The following is a 19,377-nucleotide window of genomic DNA, read 5'->3' as shown; positions in this document are numbered from 1 at the left end:
AATATATATGTGTATAGGTGAAGTTTTGTTTAAATCCCGGGGCATGAGTTTTCAGCAGTATTTTTTTTTAACAGTTTTAAGCTCAGATTGCTTAAAAATGTTTTTTTTTTCTTAGTTTGGTTTCACAAGGGAGAAAAAATGTGCAGCTGAATGTGGAGTGAATTCCGAGGTGATATTAGTTGATAGTTATCATTGGAAGTTCAGAAAACTGGGAAAATGCTTAATATTTTGTGTGTGTTTTGTTGTTTTAGTAAAGGGGGTTCTGGGTCCCAGAGGACCCTCCTCCAAGACACAAAGACACACACACACACACACACACACACACACACACACACACACACACACACACAAACAAACGAACGCGTGCGTGTGCGTGCGCATGCGCATACACACACACATATATGCAACAGCAAAGTTGAGCTAAAAATAAATGGACAAGGGCTAGGGGATGGCTCAGTGACAAAGAGGCTGAATGTGGCTGTGTGCACCTGTAACCCCAATGCTATGGGGGTGGAGACAGGAGGCTCTTCTATACATATGTGGGCATGCACACACATACATACCCCACACACAGAATGAATGAGGGGCCAAAGAGGGAGATTCCAGATAGTTTTCCAATGGCTGCTGAGATGTTGCTACCTCTATTTAAAATAAGGAAGGGGAAGGCACTCCTTGAAGTGTGTAGATTGCTGTCCTCCCATACCTGGGCCTTGGAGAATTTGTTTAGAATAATGTCACACCAAAAGCTATCCTTATCTCAGGCCTGAAGAGACGAGGCTGTTGCTTCCATGGTGAACAAAGAATAGTGCTTTGTTAACTATGCATATAACCTAAAATCCGTGTGTAACTCGAATGTCTCAGCAACAATGTGATTTAAGGGGAAACCATAGTTCTAAGCAAAATGGGCCATTTTCATAGCACTGCTAATATCTGCTCTTCCTAGTAAGTGGGAGAGAGATTCTGGAAGCATCGATTTCTCAGTTTTCACAGTGATCTACAAGAATCACAGTTATACCCATGGTAGGGAGAATGAGGGACTGGAAGTTGAGAGGAATCTGCCCAGTGGTCATTGACATTCTTCGTAAGAGAAGTCCAGGACATGAGTAAGGCCTGTCTGGTCTTGAGTCCACACACCACTCCTTCTGCTATCATTGACTCAGCTCAGGTCTTCCTGGGCCGTGAGGTCCATCCTGACTGCTAATAGCTGTATTTTAAACACATCTAAGTGAATACAGGAATCAAGGGCCAGTGCCTGAGAAGGGCAGCTAGTTAGGAAACAATAAACAAAAGAGTGTTTGGCATTTGTACTGAGCAAGAGTTAGCAGCCAGAGGAATAGTCAGGATTTGGGAGAGCTGGCTGCTTTGCACAGCTTTTCTTGTGGGGTATTCATGCCTGCTAGTCGAGCCAACCAGTTTACTGTTCTGGGTCCAGCATGTTGCTAGCTCATCCCCATGGCTCTGTGCCCGTCAGTCTTTCTGCCCAGGACCTGGAGGCAGTTCTCTTAGGGCTCAGATGTCCACTCTCTGGGATTTGCCCCTCAAGACAACTCTTAGCAATCCAAATCTCAGGCGGAAGGTAAGCAAACAATGGCTTGATGGTGCTGAAGAGAGGGGTCAGCAGTTAAGCAAATGTGCCACTCTTCCAGAGGACCTGGGTTTGACTCCCAGCACCCACATGGGGTGGCTCACAATGCCTGTAACTCCAGCTCCATCAGATCCAACACTCTCTTCTGGTCTACACACACACACACACACACACACACACACACACGCACACGCACACGCACACGCACGCACGCACGCACGCACACACACACACACACACACACACACACACGACATACATATTAAAAAAAAAACTCAATTTTTTTAAAGGCCTTGAAACCACCAAAGAACTGAAGTTTGGGCCATTGATGTGGGTTTTGTACAAATAAAGTTTAAGTTGAAGCAAAGTTGAGCTATACACGAAAACTAGACGTGGCTGGACTGTTTGTTTAGAAAGCATTTCAAACAAACTCAAGAGTGATCCCCAGTCCCCGGGACCCTGAGCTCGCGTTCCTTGTGAAACTGGATGGTAGAGTCAGATGAGAACCCTGCAGATGGAGTTGAAAAGATGGAGGGCTGCCACTGATTGACGTCCTACCTCTGACTCTCACCATCCTTGGATGTGGAAGACACCATGGAGGGTCCTTGGGGTCACTTTCAGATGGCCTTGCCTCCCACATGGGTGGTAACCAGCTTCTTTTCTTCAAGGAGATGTCAGTGATGCTTGGATGGAAAATGAAGGAAATGGGAGAAGACCTCCCAGGAGGTCTTGTGGGTGCCGTGGTGGCAAGGCCGCACGCTGGCTTCCTCGCTGACTCAGCCTGGGAGGGTCACTTGCCACCTGTCACCACACCACGGTCCTCACTATGATCGTCACTCTGGCTCATGCTGAGTTTCACAACACAAAACGGACCACCCTCGTCACTGAGTTCGCAGTGTGTCATCCCGCAGACAGAGGCAGACGCTACCGAGGGGGCAGGTCCTCATCCAGGGCGGCAGCATTAGTACTAAGCTGGGTCTCCAGGTGAGGATTTACAGGATGGACTTGCGGGTGCTTAGCCCTCGACTTGGAAGGACCCAAACTAACATCGGAACTAGTGTGTGGAAAGAGAGAACACATCCCGAGGAGTGGCCACTGGGCCTGAGGGGATGGGGGCGCTGGTTAAGTGACAGATCCATAAAGCCTTTGCTAGAGAGGTCTTTCAAATGTCAGCATCTCTCCCGGGAGGGCTTGAGTGAGGAAGGCTCAAGGCGTGCTGACATGAGCAATCAGCACTCTTGACTGTCTGCTGGCTCTCCTGACTTCCTTTCTAGCCCTAAAAATAAAAAAGGTTTATCGGCTCACTTGTCCCGGTGCCATTTGAAAGGCCAGAAAACAAAAGGAGAGAAAAGAGCCTCGGCTAGCCACACAGCTGCCTGGTAGATACCTACAAATGTCTTTGTGAGAAGCTTTGGGCTTCGACCCTCTCCGCCGCCGTAGTTGGAGGCATCAGTTACTGGAGCTGGAATTATAGATGGTGTGAGCCACCTTGTGTGGATGCTGGGAGCCAAACTCATGTCCTCTGTAAGAGCAGAATGCCCTCCTAACCCCTGAGCCATCTCTCCAGCCCCAAGACACATCTTTTAAAAATAAGATGAATTTATTTATTGTGTGTATATGTGGAGGTCAGGTGTCTGACCTCTCCTTCTACCATGTCGGCCCCAGGGATCAAACTCAGGATGTTAGGCTTGACAGCACCTTAAACTATGGGGCCATGTCACTAGCCCCTAGACATACCTTTATTGGCAAGTACCAGGAACCAGGCAGCCAGGAACAGCAGCATCAGAGAGCCATGTACTTAGTTTCCATGACTATGTGACCAAGCTGGGGAAAGAAAGGCATGAGTCAGCAGTTTAAAGGGCCAATACTGGGGTGTGGGGAGATGGCTCTGTTGGTAGAGTGTTTGCTACATGAGCAAGAGGACCCGAGTTTAAAACCCACATAAAAAGCCCCGGTATGGTGACACACATGTGTAATCCTAGTGCTGGGCAAGTAACAACAAGAGGATCCCTAGTCAGCTAGTCCTGTTGAATGGTGAAGTCCAGTCTCAGGGAGAGACCCTGACTCAAAAAAAAATAAGATGGAGAAAAATAGAGGAAGACAAGAGTACTCACTGATAGATAGATAGATAGATAGATAGATAGATAGATAGATAGATAGATAGATAGATAGATAGATAGATGATAGATAGATGATAGATACATAGATAGATAGATAGATAGATAGATAGATAGATAGATAGATAGATAGATAGACAGAGAGATAACAATGCAATTAGGGCCCCTCGGGATATATCTGCTGCATCTTCTACCTAGCAAAGTCGTTAGTATCTGGGTGTAACTTTCATCCAGAGACCCAGCATAAGGGAGGCAGCGCAGGAAAGACCCAGGAGTGGTTACTTCTTCAGGTGACCTAGAGCCCGTCTTCACTCTCCTTGGAGGAGGGTGGTGGCAATTGTCCATTGAGAACATCTAATAACATACCCTGAAGAGGCACCAAGTCCCCCGTGAGGGTCAGAGCAGACCCTCCCCCCAGTAAATGGTGTTTTCTATACCCACACCCATGGGCAATGCCCTCCAGGAGAGCCTCCCCAGAAAAACTTTCCTTCGCTTCAGGGATGGCTCCCATCCTCCCATATGGATCACATTTCCTGTTGAGAAGTGTCACCCCAGCCTAGGGGGTAGGGACTCTCCAGGCCAGCTCAGGGCATGAGGAGCTCTTCCTTTATAAGAGAATGAAAGTTCAGCTTTCTTAATGGGCAGATGGTCCAAATTATCCCTGGGCCCCCCACCTCCACCCTGCTCCGCAGCTGCAGAAATGGCAGAGCCCATTTTCCCAGCCCTGTGTGTTTATTTCTATTCTCCACAACCTCCTTTCTTCCTTCTTGTTTGGCTTTGGCAGCGGGGACTGCAAGGCAGGAAAAACAAACATCAAGGAACTGGACTATTCTGACCATAACTTGGGCTCGCTTCCTTGCTTTAGAAGCAGAATTCCCCGGGCTCTGGGACCCACCGAGGATAGTCACAGAAGGTTCTGAGTTACTTAGTTCTCTACCCTGTTCTTAGAGCCCTTAAAAAATGGTCCTGAGTCCCACTCACCCGTCCACTCATCTACTCTCTCATTGAGTACGATGTGTGGAGTACTTCCACTGTACCGACCGCTGTTAAAGCTTGGGGTTGAGTCCAGAGGGTACCTGCTAAGATTTCTAAATTCTGGACTACCAGAACAAAGATATAGACCATGAATAGTGATAGAATAGTTATAAAGGGGGGAAAAAAGGCATTCCTGAGAGTGGAAGTAGCTAGAAAGCTGGGACAGGTCCCAGACTCAAAAGCCTCAAGCCACTCACTCCCATTTATGACCCTTTATAGTCATTTACACGGCACTGACTTCTCAGATGGGACTTTTCTTGGGCATTCTGTTTTGTTTTCCAGTCCTTCTACCAAGTTTTTTTTGCTTATATTAATATTTTTCTAAAGATACTATTATTTATTTATTTATTTATTTATTTTTATTTTGTGTGTGTGTGTGTGTGTGTGTGTGTGTGTGTGTGTGTGTGTGTGTGTGTGTGTGTGTGTGCAGTGCCCACAGAGGCCAGGAAAAAGGTGTCAGAGTCCCTGGAGCTAGAGTTACAGCCCGTTGTGCACAGTCCAACATAAGTGTTGGAACCCAAGCTTGGTCCTCCGAAAGAGCAGCAGAAGCCAGTGCTCTTAAGCATTGAACCGTCTCTCTAACCCTGTACGTTCATCTTGATGACTTTCTCCATATCTACCTTCCTGCCGCACCAGGGTCTCTGTGTGTAAGCGGAGACACAACTGGATGTTGAAAGGCTGTCATCCTCTCATAACATAGTGGAGGGGTGGGGTGCACAGGGATCCAGGAGAGGAAATTGCAGTGTAATAATTCCTTAAGACAGGGAGCACCCATCAGAGGAGCCTTCGCAGAGGTGACCTCCATGTGTGTTACAAGGCTGGACAGGTAGTGAGCATATAGCTCAGCTGATGCAACATCTGGTATTGCTGTGGCTTTGCATGAAGACACCGTCAAAGTATTCAAAATACCCCCAGACTGTTCAAAATTGTCCTTGTATTGGAGGCTTTTGAATCTTCCTAGCTGGTGTGCAGGCAGACATGGCTTTAAGTTGGAGACGCAGACCCTGGTGCTCAGGACAGTGAGCACTGAAGACCCCGTGGGGCTCCTAAATAGAGAGAAAAGTACCTTAGATTTGGAGAGAGCTGCTGTTGGAAGGCAGCCACCAGCGTTCAGCCCGAGACTCGATCTGTTTGGCGGAGGAGAGCCTCTGGCTCTGGGCCCCCCTGTGGCAGCTGTGCAATCCCAGGCAAATCACTTGACACTTCTGGGCCCATTTCTTCCGTTGAATGAGAGAAGCTAGGACAACTAAGTCATGGAGCTGTTGTGGATGGCAGCAGGCTACACGTATGGAGCTCTGTGCACAGAACCTGGTATTCAGGGCAGCCAGTGGGCAGACTTCCAGTCCCTGCACTGTTCCTGCTTCACTCCAAACACCCCCGCCTCAGCCCCCACCCCCCGGCCCCGCCCCTGCCCCTGTGATATGCCCAGGACTGGGCTTTGATGTGGTTGGGTCTGGAGACAGCTTTGAGCCATTCTTGACCAAGGCATGCTGGGAGTTCCAAGGTTACTTCAGCCTGGAAACCAGCTCTGAGAGAGGCAGCTACAGGCCACTTATGTGACCCTCTCAGATCTGCCCAGGGGAGGAGGGATGAAGCAACTTGCTCAGTTGTACTGAGAGAAGAAAGATTTTTCACAGTTTGGCCCCCCCAGTGAAAGCCACAAAAACCCCAAACAGGGTGTGCTAACAAGGTAGAGGAGCCTGTGGATGAAGCAATGTCAGGGAGAGCCGGAGATGCCAGCGCCCTAGAAATGAAACCAGATGCCGGTTTGAAAGTCCTAGGGTGGATTCCCAAGAGATACTGTCCCTTCTCTCCCATGCCCAGAGGCAGGGTGAGCAGCTGTCAGGCCCTTGGAAAGATGGGAGATCGGAGTCTGGAGCTGGGAAGGGACCCAAGTCCAAAGCCATTTCCCAGCCTGGTGCTGAGGGAATCGTGACCCAGATCTGGACTCTTTCCCCAGGAGCCTGCTTCAGCTACATGTGTATTTACAAGTCAGGGAGAGCGAAGCAATGTTTCCTTTGAGAGAAGAATCCCCACGTGTTAGATTCATAAGGGCAGTGTTAGGTGCCCAAGAATGGCCTGGGCCATGGTGCCGAATTCCTGGATCATTCCGGAGCTGCCTTGATTAACAAGTCACATCCAGTTTGCATTAGTGTGCAGAGTTGCTGACAGCAGGAGTCAGCCTTCTGCACCCCGACTCCCTCCCCTATAGCCTACAAAGGAGCCAGAAACTGGGGAGAGTAGAGGAAATGAGGGGGAGACCAATCCAACTGGAGAGAGCAGCCCCTGATGTGCGCAGATAGGGTTTCTGCAAGCCGTCTCTGCTGGGGCCTCTGCTATACCAGCCGAACCCAGCAGTGCACGGAGATGCACAGAGATAACTCGTGTGCTGCTGGATGGGTCTGCTGGGATCCACCCTTGACACTCACTACTGCTCTCAGTCACCATTCTATTCATGTCCAGAGATGGCACTGGCCCGTGGCACCAACACTCTAACTCCACCACTGAGGGCAGAGGCGGCCCACTTCTGCTCATCGGGGCCACAGGAGGAAGTCTGCTAGGCCTTATGAACACCTCTACTTACAACGGGGACCCGCAGAGGCAGGTTAGCAGTCAGCCCTAGATGGGTGTGGCATTGGCTCCTGTTCTGTTCTCTTCAACTGTTTCTGGGAGTCATCTGAATGACTTTAGGAAATGGGGCCTGGGAAAAGGCCCATCATCTTGGCAAGCCTTGTACAGCCTGGAATGAAGGGGTTATTGGAACCCCCAAGGCGTCTCTGGGCCCACTGCCATAAGTAAGGGGTCAGTTTGTCTAGGGTCTCATCTCAGACATGGCCTAGGGACTCCAATTCCCGAGTCTCAGCCTCTTTGCTCCTGCCTCCAATGGCCCTCTCCACAGTCGTCAGCTCAAATTCTTAAGAGATTCTGAGGGATGCTGGAATTTTCATTACAGTGGCTTGGACAGATGTTCTGAGCTAAAACAGTCCTTCTGGGGCCTTTCCCACATATAAGGAAGTGCCACGGGCTGTGGGCACAGCACACTCCTTGATCAATTTATTGAATGTCACAGCCTTACCACATGAATTGGGCGAAGTCAAATCGGCTCTAGTGACAGGACACTGAACAGATCCAAACATCAGGAACTATTGCCATCGGGAAAAGAGTTCCACACGAAGTAAACTCTATCTTGATTTGAACAGAGGTGACGTAGTAAAGGATGAAGAGGGGCCAGGAAGGAGGTACAGGGCTTGGAGGGGCCAGGAAAGTAAAGTTACAAAAAGAAGGAAGTGGGGGCTTCCAGGGCAGCCCATATGGGCTTGGTAACGGATGGCTATCAAAGTAGGCTGCTTTTTGTTGGAAAGGTGCTGGGGACAGAGGTCCTGCCTTAGTGCTTGCGTGGGAGACCCTGAGGCCACTCCAGGAGCTTACTGTTGGCTCTAACAGCACCTTTAAGTAGGGCTGCAGTGATTCTGGAGCATTGACTTTGAGCTGCTGGAAACGATATCTCTGTCTTCTTGTAAGCCAAGGTTGAAGTCCAGTTAGGAGGAGGGTTCAAAGGGGCCTGGCTTGGGTTTCACCAATAAAAGACCTTGTACCACTGATCCTCTCATCAGGCTGGGAAATGACAGTGGCAGTGAAGGAGAGAGGCGGAGGGTCTCCAATAGCAGACCCAAAAGAGCACCAGCTGCATGCCTTGGTAGGCCCCGCCCATCTAGCTCCTTTCCCTGACATACACCTCTCCTCACTACGGGGCTGCTGCCTCAGACACACAGCAATCATGCTTAGCAAGGGCATGGCCTAGGGGTGCTTCACAACACTGTGTCCAAAAATGATGAGATCATACACCTGTGTCCCTGTCGCTAGCTTGCCGGGCCCTGAAAGTTAAGATGGGTACGAGAGAGGGACAGGAGTGCTGAGGTGCTCAGATGGGCTTTCTGGTCCCAATCACTCATGAAGACATGCATCCATCCACCCATGCAGCTCTGACCATCAAGCTGGCGTTTAGTTCTCAAAGCTAGCCTGCATCAACGCTCAGCATCCAGGACTGTCATTGCAAAGGAAATAGAGTACATGTAGCCTGAGGTCGAGAGCTTCCTAGAGCAACCTCAGGTGGAGTCCTCTGCTCTGAGGAGTGCCAGCCCCTGCCTTGGGCCTCCAGAGTTAGCTGTCAGCAGCTTCCCTTGGTGGGATGACCCAGTTCTTTGAGCAAGGAAAAGCCGTGCTCTGGAAAGAGGGAGGCCTGGCCTCCCAGAAACAGCTGCGTCCTCCATATCAGTTTCCTCATCTCTGCATGGGTGTGGGGGTGGCCTGGGAGTCCCTGAGTCCCCTGTCATTGCTGGCATCCCATGGTCCTCTCCTTTTCATCCATGGGTTCACGTGAGTGGCTCAAGGTGGAAGACAATGCTTTTGCTTCCACACTCCTTTGGCATCCATTTTAACCTGGGAGGGTGCTTGGGGGTTCCAGAGGTGCGTCTGGATGGAGAACTAAATGAGCAATTAGAATTAGAAGTGCATGCACCAGCCTATTGTAAGAAATGACGAGGTAATGCACGGGAGATGGACCAACTCACCAGGCTTTCCTCCAATGCTGAGGCTGCTTTGTCCTTCCCCTGCCTAACGTAGCAACACGTCCACTTCCAACATCACTCAGCAAATCTGTGCCCCGCAAGGGCGTTGTGGTCATCATTGTTCACCCATTAGACTCAGGGGAAGCTGGTATGTTTCTCTGAATTCCTAGCCAACACATGGTAGCCCCAGGGTGACTAAAATAACTTTTCCATGCTTCTGCTCCATCTTAGTTGTAAGGCAGATTAGTAGACCTGCTCAGATCTCAGGAAGAATGGATGACTCAGAGAGAGAAAAAGAGCACAGCACTGGCCCTGGGTTAAGTACCCAATGCAGACCTCAGTTCTCCTACTCACAGGGATGGCTTGGATAAGTCACATCACCTCTCTGGGCGTTTGGTCCCTTGTGTGTCACAGGAAGGCTTTATGCCGTCTCAAAGTCTTAGCCAGCTGGCAAATTCCATGCTTTTCTGTCATTTGTGATGATTGGAAAAGCCCAATGATTGTGTAACCATTAACTAAAACAGCTCCATGTGCTACGTGATGGGACATCTGAAGCCTACCGCTAAGCTGCAGCAAGATGCTGCCAGCCGCAGCCTCAGGAAATGCAGAACTCCCTAGTCCAGACCCACTCTTTCTCAAGTATGTCCCTTTCCCTTTTTACTCAGGAGGCAGGTCTGGGTGTAGGAACCCCGGGGCTTTCTTCCAGAGCATGGGTGAGGCCTGTAAGGTTGGCACCAGGAGCAGCCTAGGTAATGGGAAAGGCAATTCAGCAGGTCAAGGAGCAGGAGGCAGGTTCTAGGAGGTGGGGCAGCAGAGCAGAAAGCCATAAGCAGAGATCAAAACCACTGACACCCCAGGAAGCTTGTGGGTAAAGCAATGAGCCAGTTGACCTGCAAGAGCAAGGAGGCCACATGGCTGCAAGGGGCCAATCCTCTGTCCTGCTTACTTTACCAGTTTCTTCCAAGCAGTGATGCTTCTGGGCTGAGCCTTGGGATAACTGCAGTATAAGAAAGAAGACCTCTACCTCCGGGCATTGTGGGGTCCACAATGCCCAACCCCAGAGCAGAAGGGAAAAGAACTGAGATCCAGCCCTGCGGGCATCTTGGTATCTCAACTAAGTTCGGGAAGGTGGAGGCTACAGAGGGAAAGCTCCACCCACGAGCTGTGAGCTGCAGGTTGGGGACAAGCCGTCAAGTCGGGATAACCGTCCCTTGTCCGCCATGTTTCAGACGAGGAACAGCTGCTTAAGCAACCGGAGTTTTCCAGCTACGGAAGGGCATGGCAGGGAAGGCATGGTGGGGAAGGCATGGTGGCAGGAGAGAGAAGCAAGCTGGTCACATTGCCACCAGGAAGCAGAGAGCAAACAGGACATTGGGCCAGGCTTGTTTCCCACTCCTTCCAGGGGCCCCACCCCCTTAACAGTTCAAAACTTCCCCAAGAGGACCGCCAGCTTAGGGCCTTCAAACACAGTAGCCTGCGGGAACATTCCACGTTCAAACCATTACACTGGCTGAGGCTGCCTCTCAGGCACCGGCTCAGGTTCAGTGGAGGCTGACATATTAAAAAACATGGGGCAGGAGCATTTCTGGATGATGGGTGATTGTTTAATAGGGAAACTCTACCTGGGGCAGAAACTGCTGGGAAGAGGCCAGCAGTGTGAACTTCATGAAGGGACATCCTTTGCTCATAGGTGTGTCCACGGTACTCTAAGAGATGCTTGGTCATTCCTTTGGCTACGTGAGTAAGGGAACAGAATGATGCCAGGTGGGGCAAAGCACAGAAGCTAAGTCAGGGACTCCCTGAACATCAGCCCCACCCTCCTTGTCACATTCCAGCTCTTTCTCTTGCTCTGACCTGACCCTCAATGCTGCCTGGCTTGCTCTGGAACCCACAGCCTCCTCCTGCCTCCTCTGACCTCACACAGGCTTCTGTTCTCAGCCTCACTGCACAGCATGATACACACACGCTGTCACGTGACCTGGTGTTGCCAGAGGCAAGGCAGGCCTGGGGAAACGTACAGCCAGTCTGAGGTCAAGCCTCAGGCAGGAGCCTGACCTGTGTTGGTGTCTACTGGTTACCCCTTACCGTCCCCAGGGAGTTTCGCCATACTCCCCACCCCCACAGTCCCAGTTTCCCTTGAGTGCTGGTGGGGGCTGGGTTTTCAGTAACTGTCAGGGGTGGCTAGTTGCCTGGTCCATAAAATGAATGGAAATTGCCTGGTCCCGTGAAATGAAACTCACTCAATACTGAGAAGAGATTTTTCTAGTCAATTTTGCTGCGAACTTAAAACTCTTGTAGAAATCAGTTGGCGAGAAGAAAGCTGACAGAGAGTTAGACTAAAGCTGGGCATGGTGGCATACAGCCATAAGCCAAGCATTTGGAGGGCCAGCTGGGCGACGTGAGACCCTGTCTCAAAACGAAGCAGACCAAACCAACCAAACAAACAAAAAGCAGAAATGACACACTGTGACCTCATGGATTTAGCCCTAGCTCTCTCTTCCCTGTGTGGAAGGAGGGTCATGGACAAGGCCTGGGTGGGGTCCTGGGGTGTCCAGAGACAGGGATTAATGCTGACTCTCCTGGCAGATGGTATGGATTTCACAATGATTCGCCTGGTGAATGGCTCTGGGCCACACGAGGGCCGAGTGGAGGTGTTCCATGACCGTCGCTGGGGCACAGTGTGTGATGATGGCTGGGACAGGAAGGATGGGAACGTCGTGTGCCGCATGCTGGGCTTCCATGGTGTGGAGGAGATCTACCGAACAGCTCGTTTTGGGCAAGGTAAGGGTGGTCAGGTAAGGTACAGATTGGATGTTGTGGAAGAGAGCCATGGAGTCTAGGCCCGGCCTTTCCCCACAAAGCCTGCATCATTATCATGTGATATAGCCAACTCTTCCCTGGGGGCACCTAAGCCTCACTCCTGTTCTCAGTACATGTCTCATACTTATCAACACTTTCTTTCTATAGAACTTGAACATGGAGAAATTTGGGTGGACTTGAACCCAAAACAACAGTTCCCAGTGCATGGATCAGGAGATCTCTTGCCCATTTAGTTCTGTGTACCCTGTTCCTCAGCTGTGTGCACTTGGGCCTGGCCTCTCTCTACTCTGAGCCTTGGTGTACTTATCTGGGAAAAGGGCTTACAGACTCTGGGGTGCTTTCCAGCCTAGGCCCCTCGGATCTAAGATGTCGCCACTCAACTGTCATGAACATCTGCATTCTGGTGTGCAGGGGACTAGGATTTGAGCTGACCATATCACACTCAGCTGTGCGGTGTGTCTGGTGACCTGTGAGTGGCAGTTGCCCACCATAGGGGCTTTAGGGGTTGGAAGGTGCCAGGCAAGGCCTCCATCTTACCCAAGGCTTAAGCTTTCCATTGCATTTGACGGGAAGAAAGTATGGCCCATTTGACAGCTCTGGAAGTCAGCTCGGTTTTGTCTCCTGCCTGGAGCTTTCCAAGCCCTCTGGCACCTCAGCTCATGATGCATACACACTTTAGCTCCTGTGGCATACTCTGTATGTCTCTGTCACCCCGGTTGTTCACTGGTATATTCTAAACACACAGAGGAGTGCAGAGTGGAAAAGAGGCCCTCGGGCCATTTGTTTAATGAATGGATGGTCACTGGTGCTTTACGAGACAACCCCAGGCTGTAGTCTCGATCTCACCCCATGGGAAAAGAACACCTGTTGTTTGGTTTTCTCATCTGTTCACCAGGAGGCATTGTGCTGAGCTCTGACAGTTACTGAAAACCCAGCTCCCACCAGCACTCAAGGGAACCTGGGGTGTGGGGGTGTGGGGTATGGCGAAACTCCCTGGGGACGGTAAGGGGTAACCAGTGACACCAACTCGGGTCAGGCTCCTTCTCTTCCACAGGCAAGCCCTCCATTTGCTCTGAAGGTTATCCCCGCTGCCCCAACCCCTGATGTTCACAGAAAGATATCAGCGCTAAGTTCACAGCATTTGGGGGTCTGATGCTATTCTGTGACAGCCCCTTAAAGCACCAGGCTCTCTGTGGGTGGGCCACCTTCAGACCAGCAGGCTGACCCGTTACAGCCGGCTGGACAAGGCTAGCTGCAAGCTGTAGGGACTCTGTATTTGAGGGACTAACCCAATGACTTAATGGTTTGAGGATGTCTGACTCTAATGTCAGATTTGGGGACTCTCTATCTTTCTGGAACTATGATCTTGGGCTCCCAGAATGGGACCATGTAGCAATGTTGGTACTAACAAACTCAGGTCTGGGCCACTGGATAATCCAGGATCTGTCTAACATTGCCCTTCTGATTAGGCCTTGCCAAAGTGTTCATTCACAAAGGCTTCAAGATACTGTATCTCAGTGTCAGGGTGAGTTCGTTATTAAGTGTGAGCCTGTGGATAGGTGGGTGGGTGGCAAGATGTGAGTTGGAAATTAGAGGCTGCCAGCAGTAAGCTGTGTAATCTGGTACCAATTGCTCTCTAAGTCCCAGTGTTTCTTACTATCTACCCCAAAGCATAATGGTGAGGACTATAGAGGCTCGTATCTGTAAGAGGCCTGATTCATAGAAGATACAAACACCAATATCATCTCTTACTGTTATTCTACCTATAGGAAGCTAAGCCATAACCATAAAGATGCATTCTCGGTAGGGCAGAGAGGGAAGATGGCCTCCACCAGATTTGAGAAGCCCCTGCTGGGCCAGCCAGGCCGTGGTCATGTCGTTTACAGGCATATTCCCTTTTCCCCTCCTTTCTGCTTCCCGAATCACCGCTAAGAAGCTGTGTGCGTCTCTCTTCACAGGCACAGGGAAGATCTGGATGGATGACGTGAACTGCAAGGGAACTGAGAGCTCCATCTTCCACTGCCAGTTCGCCAAATGGGGCGTGACAAACTGTGGGCATGCTGAGGACGCTGGAGTGACTTGTACTACATTCTGAAAGTGGGCACAGCCCAAAGCCAGGGCACCGACATGACCACGTTCCTGTAGCTCTGGGGTAGGAGGATTGCTTGGAGCTACCTAACAATGGCTCATGCCGAGTCCAACACCACCCCCAACCCTGCTGCCAATTGGCCCTACTCTGGACCCAAAGTGACCCCTCGTCACTTTCCTTCCAGACAACGACTCCAAAGTGCTCACTGGGACCTACATTCTGTCTTTCCTTCCCACCGGGGTTTCTACATGGGGGGGGGGGGCCCAGTCAACTGAACCACCAGTGTGCTCAGGGCCTAGGGATCGATGTTACAGATGGTCTCTTGGTTACGGATGGATGCTGATATGATGTCACAGGCAAGAGCAGCAATGGAGGGTGGGGGGGTGCCATGAGTCATTTATTTTGCAGATAATTCCTAAATTCCAGAGTTTCATCACCCATCTCCCCAGCAAGTAGAAACCCTTAATGACTCTGTTTCCTGTCTTTTCCTCTGCCTCTTCACACTATATGTTAGTTTGAGGAAGGGGCAGAGGAGAAGCCAGCTATAGGAGACATAAGAAAATGCCAGTTACCAAAAGAACCCCAGCTGGAGCTGGGAAGAGATGGGAATAACTACCGTTCTGTGCTACATTGAATCTCGGGTGCTGAAATCACTTAACCACTTTGCTGTGCTAATTCGGGGCATGTCAATCAGGGCAGGACCCTCCCTCCAGGTAGTGCTCACCTGGCCCATTCATCTGGTTTCCAAGTTAGAAGACCAAGAATGAGAAGACAGACCAGCTTCCTCCATGAGCCTTGGTGTACCCTTCTCAGGCCTGAGCAGCAAGCTTGGGCTGTAGACATTGGTTGTTAGAAAGCTGTATATTCCAAATCTTAGAGCAAGCACATGTAAGATCAGACAGGATGAGTTTCTAAGTCAAACATCCACACAGGAAGGCTGATTCGGAGGGTGACATGGGAGCTATCCACATTAACCTGAAGCTGTGTCTCAGGGCAGTTGGTGACATTGTACCTTACCTTCCAGGCCTCTTTAAATATAATCCTGTGATCGGAGGGAAACAGACCTGATACATCCCCCAAGGGCAGAAAGAAGGGTGAATTCTCTACAGCCTTCCCGTGGGAAATGAGTTGTCTGGGGCCTCTTTCAGCTTGTGAGCCACACTCCCCTCCTGGTTACAGAGTGAACAGGAGGAGGCTGAATTAGATGGCACATGTGTTCTAGAACTGGGGGAGCTACACTACAGCAATTGAGTGCAGACCTGTCTGGCTATAGTAGAGTCACAGACACAATCACATATCCTGTGAGGTGAGCATTATCTTGCTTGGGGTGAGGAAGACCTAGGTACCTCCAGGTGTTGTTTCCCCCAAAGATCCTGCCTGGCCACTAAGCCAATGTGTGATCTTGATCATTCTTGCTTACAATATGCATTACTCACTACTGTTCTCAAGATCTGACCAACTGTTGTGTTTACATAACATGCATGTACTCATGCATCTTCTTCTAGAGCCCATGTATGTATACCTGTATAAGCGTAGCACTCCTTATTACATAGCTCTGCACATCACAATAGTTATGTTTTAAAAGATATACTAAAGGTTGTTATTTTTTAAAAAAAAGATATTTTAAAAGTATGTAAACATCACTTTGATAATTCTGGGAAAGAACCCGGTTACCCTGATAATGAAGACTCAGGTAACTTTCTCACTTGGTCTTTACACGGGGGAAACACAAGTTTGGTTTTATATCTATAAAAGCAATGTTGAAAAGTATTTTAACCATAAAAATAAAAGTCGACTAGTTTACAGACCTACTTATGAGGACATGGAAATGACCATGGACTGTATTTCAGGGACCAATGGGAACTAGGCCTAAAATACTTCAGACCTTTTGTAAGAAAGAATTTCAATAAAGCAAACATTTGAAAAAGATGTCACTAACAAGTGGTTGTATTATTCAAGTTCTCTAGAGTCACAGAACCTATGGAATGAATCTCTCTCTCCATATATATATATGTATATATATATATATGAATATATACATATATATATATGAATATATACATATATATATATGAATTTATTGGAATGACTTACAGGCTGCAGTCCAACAATGGTTAGTTATGAATGGAAAGTCTAAGAATCAGAAGCTGCTCAGTCCCACAAGGCTGGGTGTCACAGCTGGTCTGCTGAGATCTCAAAGAAGGAATGAATGTGCTGAGGTGAGGGCAAGCAGGCAAATAACACAGTTCATTCTTCCACTGTCCTTATATAGTATTCCAACAGAAGGTGTGGTCCAGATTAAAGGCATGTGTCATCCAGCCTCAAGATCCAGATCAAAGGCATGTTATCTTCCTGCCTCAAGATTCGGATCATAAGTGTGCCCTCCAATTCTGGATTATAATTCATTCCAGATATAGTCAAGCTGACAACCAAGAATAGCCGTCACAGTGATCCATCATATTCTTTTTCATGAAAACTCAGGGAGTGTGGAGAAGGATGGTAAGGCAATCTGATTATTTCCCAGAGAGGTTTGTTAGCATGTGCTGTACCTTAAAAGACTCCCCAATGCTTCCAGAAGACATTCAACACACATGTCTGGACTGATAGAACACCTTGTCTGTTTTCTGTTGCTGTAACAGAGACAAGGTAGACTAATAAAGAAAAGAGGTTTACCTATGTACTGAAAGTCTAAAACTAACTGGGTGGACACATCTGGCAAGGGATTCATGCTGCTTCAACTCACCACAGAAGGAAGAGGACACCTGAGTCTATGCCACAGAGACCAAGCACGGGGACAGGCTTGCTTTAGAAGAAACTAGAACCACCATCACTAAACCAGTCCTATGAGAAGGGGACTTCTGGAGAGAAAGATACTCACCCATCCATGAGGATTCCACCCCTGCTACCCAGACACCTCCCCAAACTGCCACATTGAGGAATCAAGGTCCCGACACATGCATGTGTGGGGGACACACTCAAATCGTGGCAGAACCATGGTGTTTAAGCCCCGTTTGGTGGTCACCAAAAGAAACAGGTTCCAAGCAGCAGAACAACCCTCAGGGCCCATTCATGTTGGAATGGCTTTGAACTTCACTTGATCTCAGCCAAAAGGAAGTGTTCATGTTTGTACCCGACAAGGGAAAGGTGACTTAGTTAGGGTTTTATTGCTGTGAAGAGGCGCCATGAGCACAGCGACTCTTATAAAGGGAAACATTTAAATGGAGCTGGCTTATAATTCAGAGGTTTTAGTCCATTATCTCACAGCGGGAAGCATGGCGGCATGCAGGGAGACACCACGGTGCTGAAGCAGCAGTTGGGAGTTCTACATCTGGACTGACAGGCAGCACGAAGAGAGAGAGAGACACTGGGTTTGGCTTGGGCTTCTGAAATCTCAAAGCCCACCCCCAGTGACACACTTCCTCCAACAAGGCCATACCTACTCCAACAAGGCCACACTTCCTAATCTTTTCTAATAGTGCCACTCCCTATGAGCCTATGGGGGCCATTTTCATTCAAACCACCACAAAAGGACACCTGTGTTTTCTGTCCCACCTCTAGAATTTCACCTGGGAACATGCTTCCCTTGGAGTCCCATGGATGCTAAGGTGGTCCAGTTAGGTACTGAGTATGCAGTTCCCAACTGGACCCTATCATCTAAAGATAGGGAGGAGTGTTCCAGGCATAGAACCACAGCAGCCTGTGAGGGAAGGTCTGAGCTTCACAGTTCTGTAGCAGGTTTTCTTGTGTCCACCAGCCAGCTCCCAAATCATGATACAGAGACTTATTATTAGTTATGAATGCTCGGCCTTATTATGCTCATTTCTGGCTAGCTTTTTTTCTTTAACTTAAATTAACCTGTTTCTCTTCATCTTCATTTTGCCTTGGGCCTTTTTACTTTTCTTTCTGTATGTCCCACTCTGTGTCTGCTGGCTGGTGTCTCCTTGCTGGCCCCGGGCATCTCCCTCTCTTTTTCCCTTGTTCTCTCTTCTTCTTTCTTCTCCCAAGCCTAGATTTCTCCTCCTACTAATTCTCTCTGCCTGCCAGCCCTGCCTATCCCTCTCCTGCTTACCTATTGGCCATTCAGCCTTTTATTAGACCACTCAGGTGCCTTAGGCAGGCAAGCTCAAACAGCAACACATCTTTACATAATTCAACAAATGCAGCATAAACAAATGTAACACACCTTTGCACAGTTAAAGTAATAGTCCACAGCATAAACAAATGTAACACATTTTTGCCTAGCTGAAGTAATATTCCACAACACAATCCTGCCCAGATGTTCAGGTTAGTGCCTCAAGGAAGTCCTCACACCCTAAGTTTGCTGTGGGCCACTGCAGAGTGTTAAAACACAACAGACGTCTCTGGAAATCCATCAAGGAAGTGTCTTTTCCTCCTCTTTCCAAAGGTCTGGGTGATAGCCTGCTCCCCATACGTGTCATAGCAATTCTGCCTGTGCGAGCAGGGCCTGGAGGAAGGCCACCACCACCTTCTGTTGTCCTCTCCGCTGTCCAGAAGTCAAACACAGCCACTTCCAGCAGACAAACGTGCTCATGTTTTTGGACAAGTTTTGGGAGCCCCTACCCCAAGTTTCTTCAGTAACTCTGTTGACAAAATAATGAAAGTCATGCTAACATTCCATAACAGGTCCGGAGTGTGAATCAGTTTGGTTCTGTTTGTGAACTAGCTTCCCACCTGAAACCATCTGTAGAACCTGCCTCACCCAAGCTTTACCTTCCTCTCCTCCCTCCACCTATGGCTTTGTGGAGCCAAAGTGGGTTCCGCCTGTCAGCACCTTGTTATCCACCCCTCTTCACCAAGTACAACAGGCAAAGGAACTTTCTAGAAGAACATTTAATCTCCTGGGGGAGACCTTGAGCAAGTTCAGGTGGAGCCAGTAGCATGGGCTCTCACCAGAAGTCTTTCATTAGAAGTCTCTCAGCCACATGAGCTTCACATATGTGCTGGTCAATGCTGAGCTGCCAAGGCTTCACAGGAATGCCCATGCACCTTTCTGGAACATTCTCTGTGTCATTCTCTCCTCTCAAGTACTGAGAAATTCTGCAAACCTCTAAACTCCAGCCATCATTCCTCACCTCCGCACAGCGGTTACACTCAGCTTGGTCCTGATGCTTCGGGGAAAGAATCTAGGCCAAGGTCGAGCTG

At 49.2% G+C, this 19,377-nt stretch overlaps 1 protein-coding gene across 1 annotated transcript in view; it reads left to right on the top strand.

The window, feature by feature from the left end:
- The window catches only part of Scara5 (scavenger receptor class A member 5), an 89,857-nt gene extending 73,725 nt beyond the window's left edge, over positions 1 to 16,132 (top strand). The window contains exons 8-9 of the mRNA XM_052732909.1: positions 11,892 to 12,086; positions 14,084 to 16,132. Coding sequence (XP_052588869.1) covers positions 11,892 to 12,086; positions 14,084 to 14,220 — 332 coding nt within the window. The 3' untranslated portion in view covers positions 14,221 to 16,132. The remainder of the gene's footprint in view (positions 1 to 11,891; positions 12,087 to 14,083) is intronic.
- Positions 16,133 to 19,377: the final 3,245 nt, after the last annotated feature.

Source organism: Peromyscus californicus, unplaced genomic scaffold (assembly GCF_007827085.1).
Source record: "Peromyscus californicus insignis strain IS unplaced genomic scaffold, ASM782708v3 Scaffold_12__1_contigs__length_115047231, whole genome shotgun sequence".
Lineage (NCBI taxonomy): Eukaryota > Metazoa > Chordata > Mammalia > Rodentia > Cricetidae > Peromyscus > Peromyscus californicus.
Note: the sequence above shows the minus strand (reverse complement) of the source record. Positions and strands in the feature narration are given on the sequence as shown.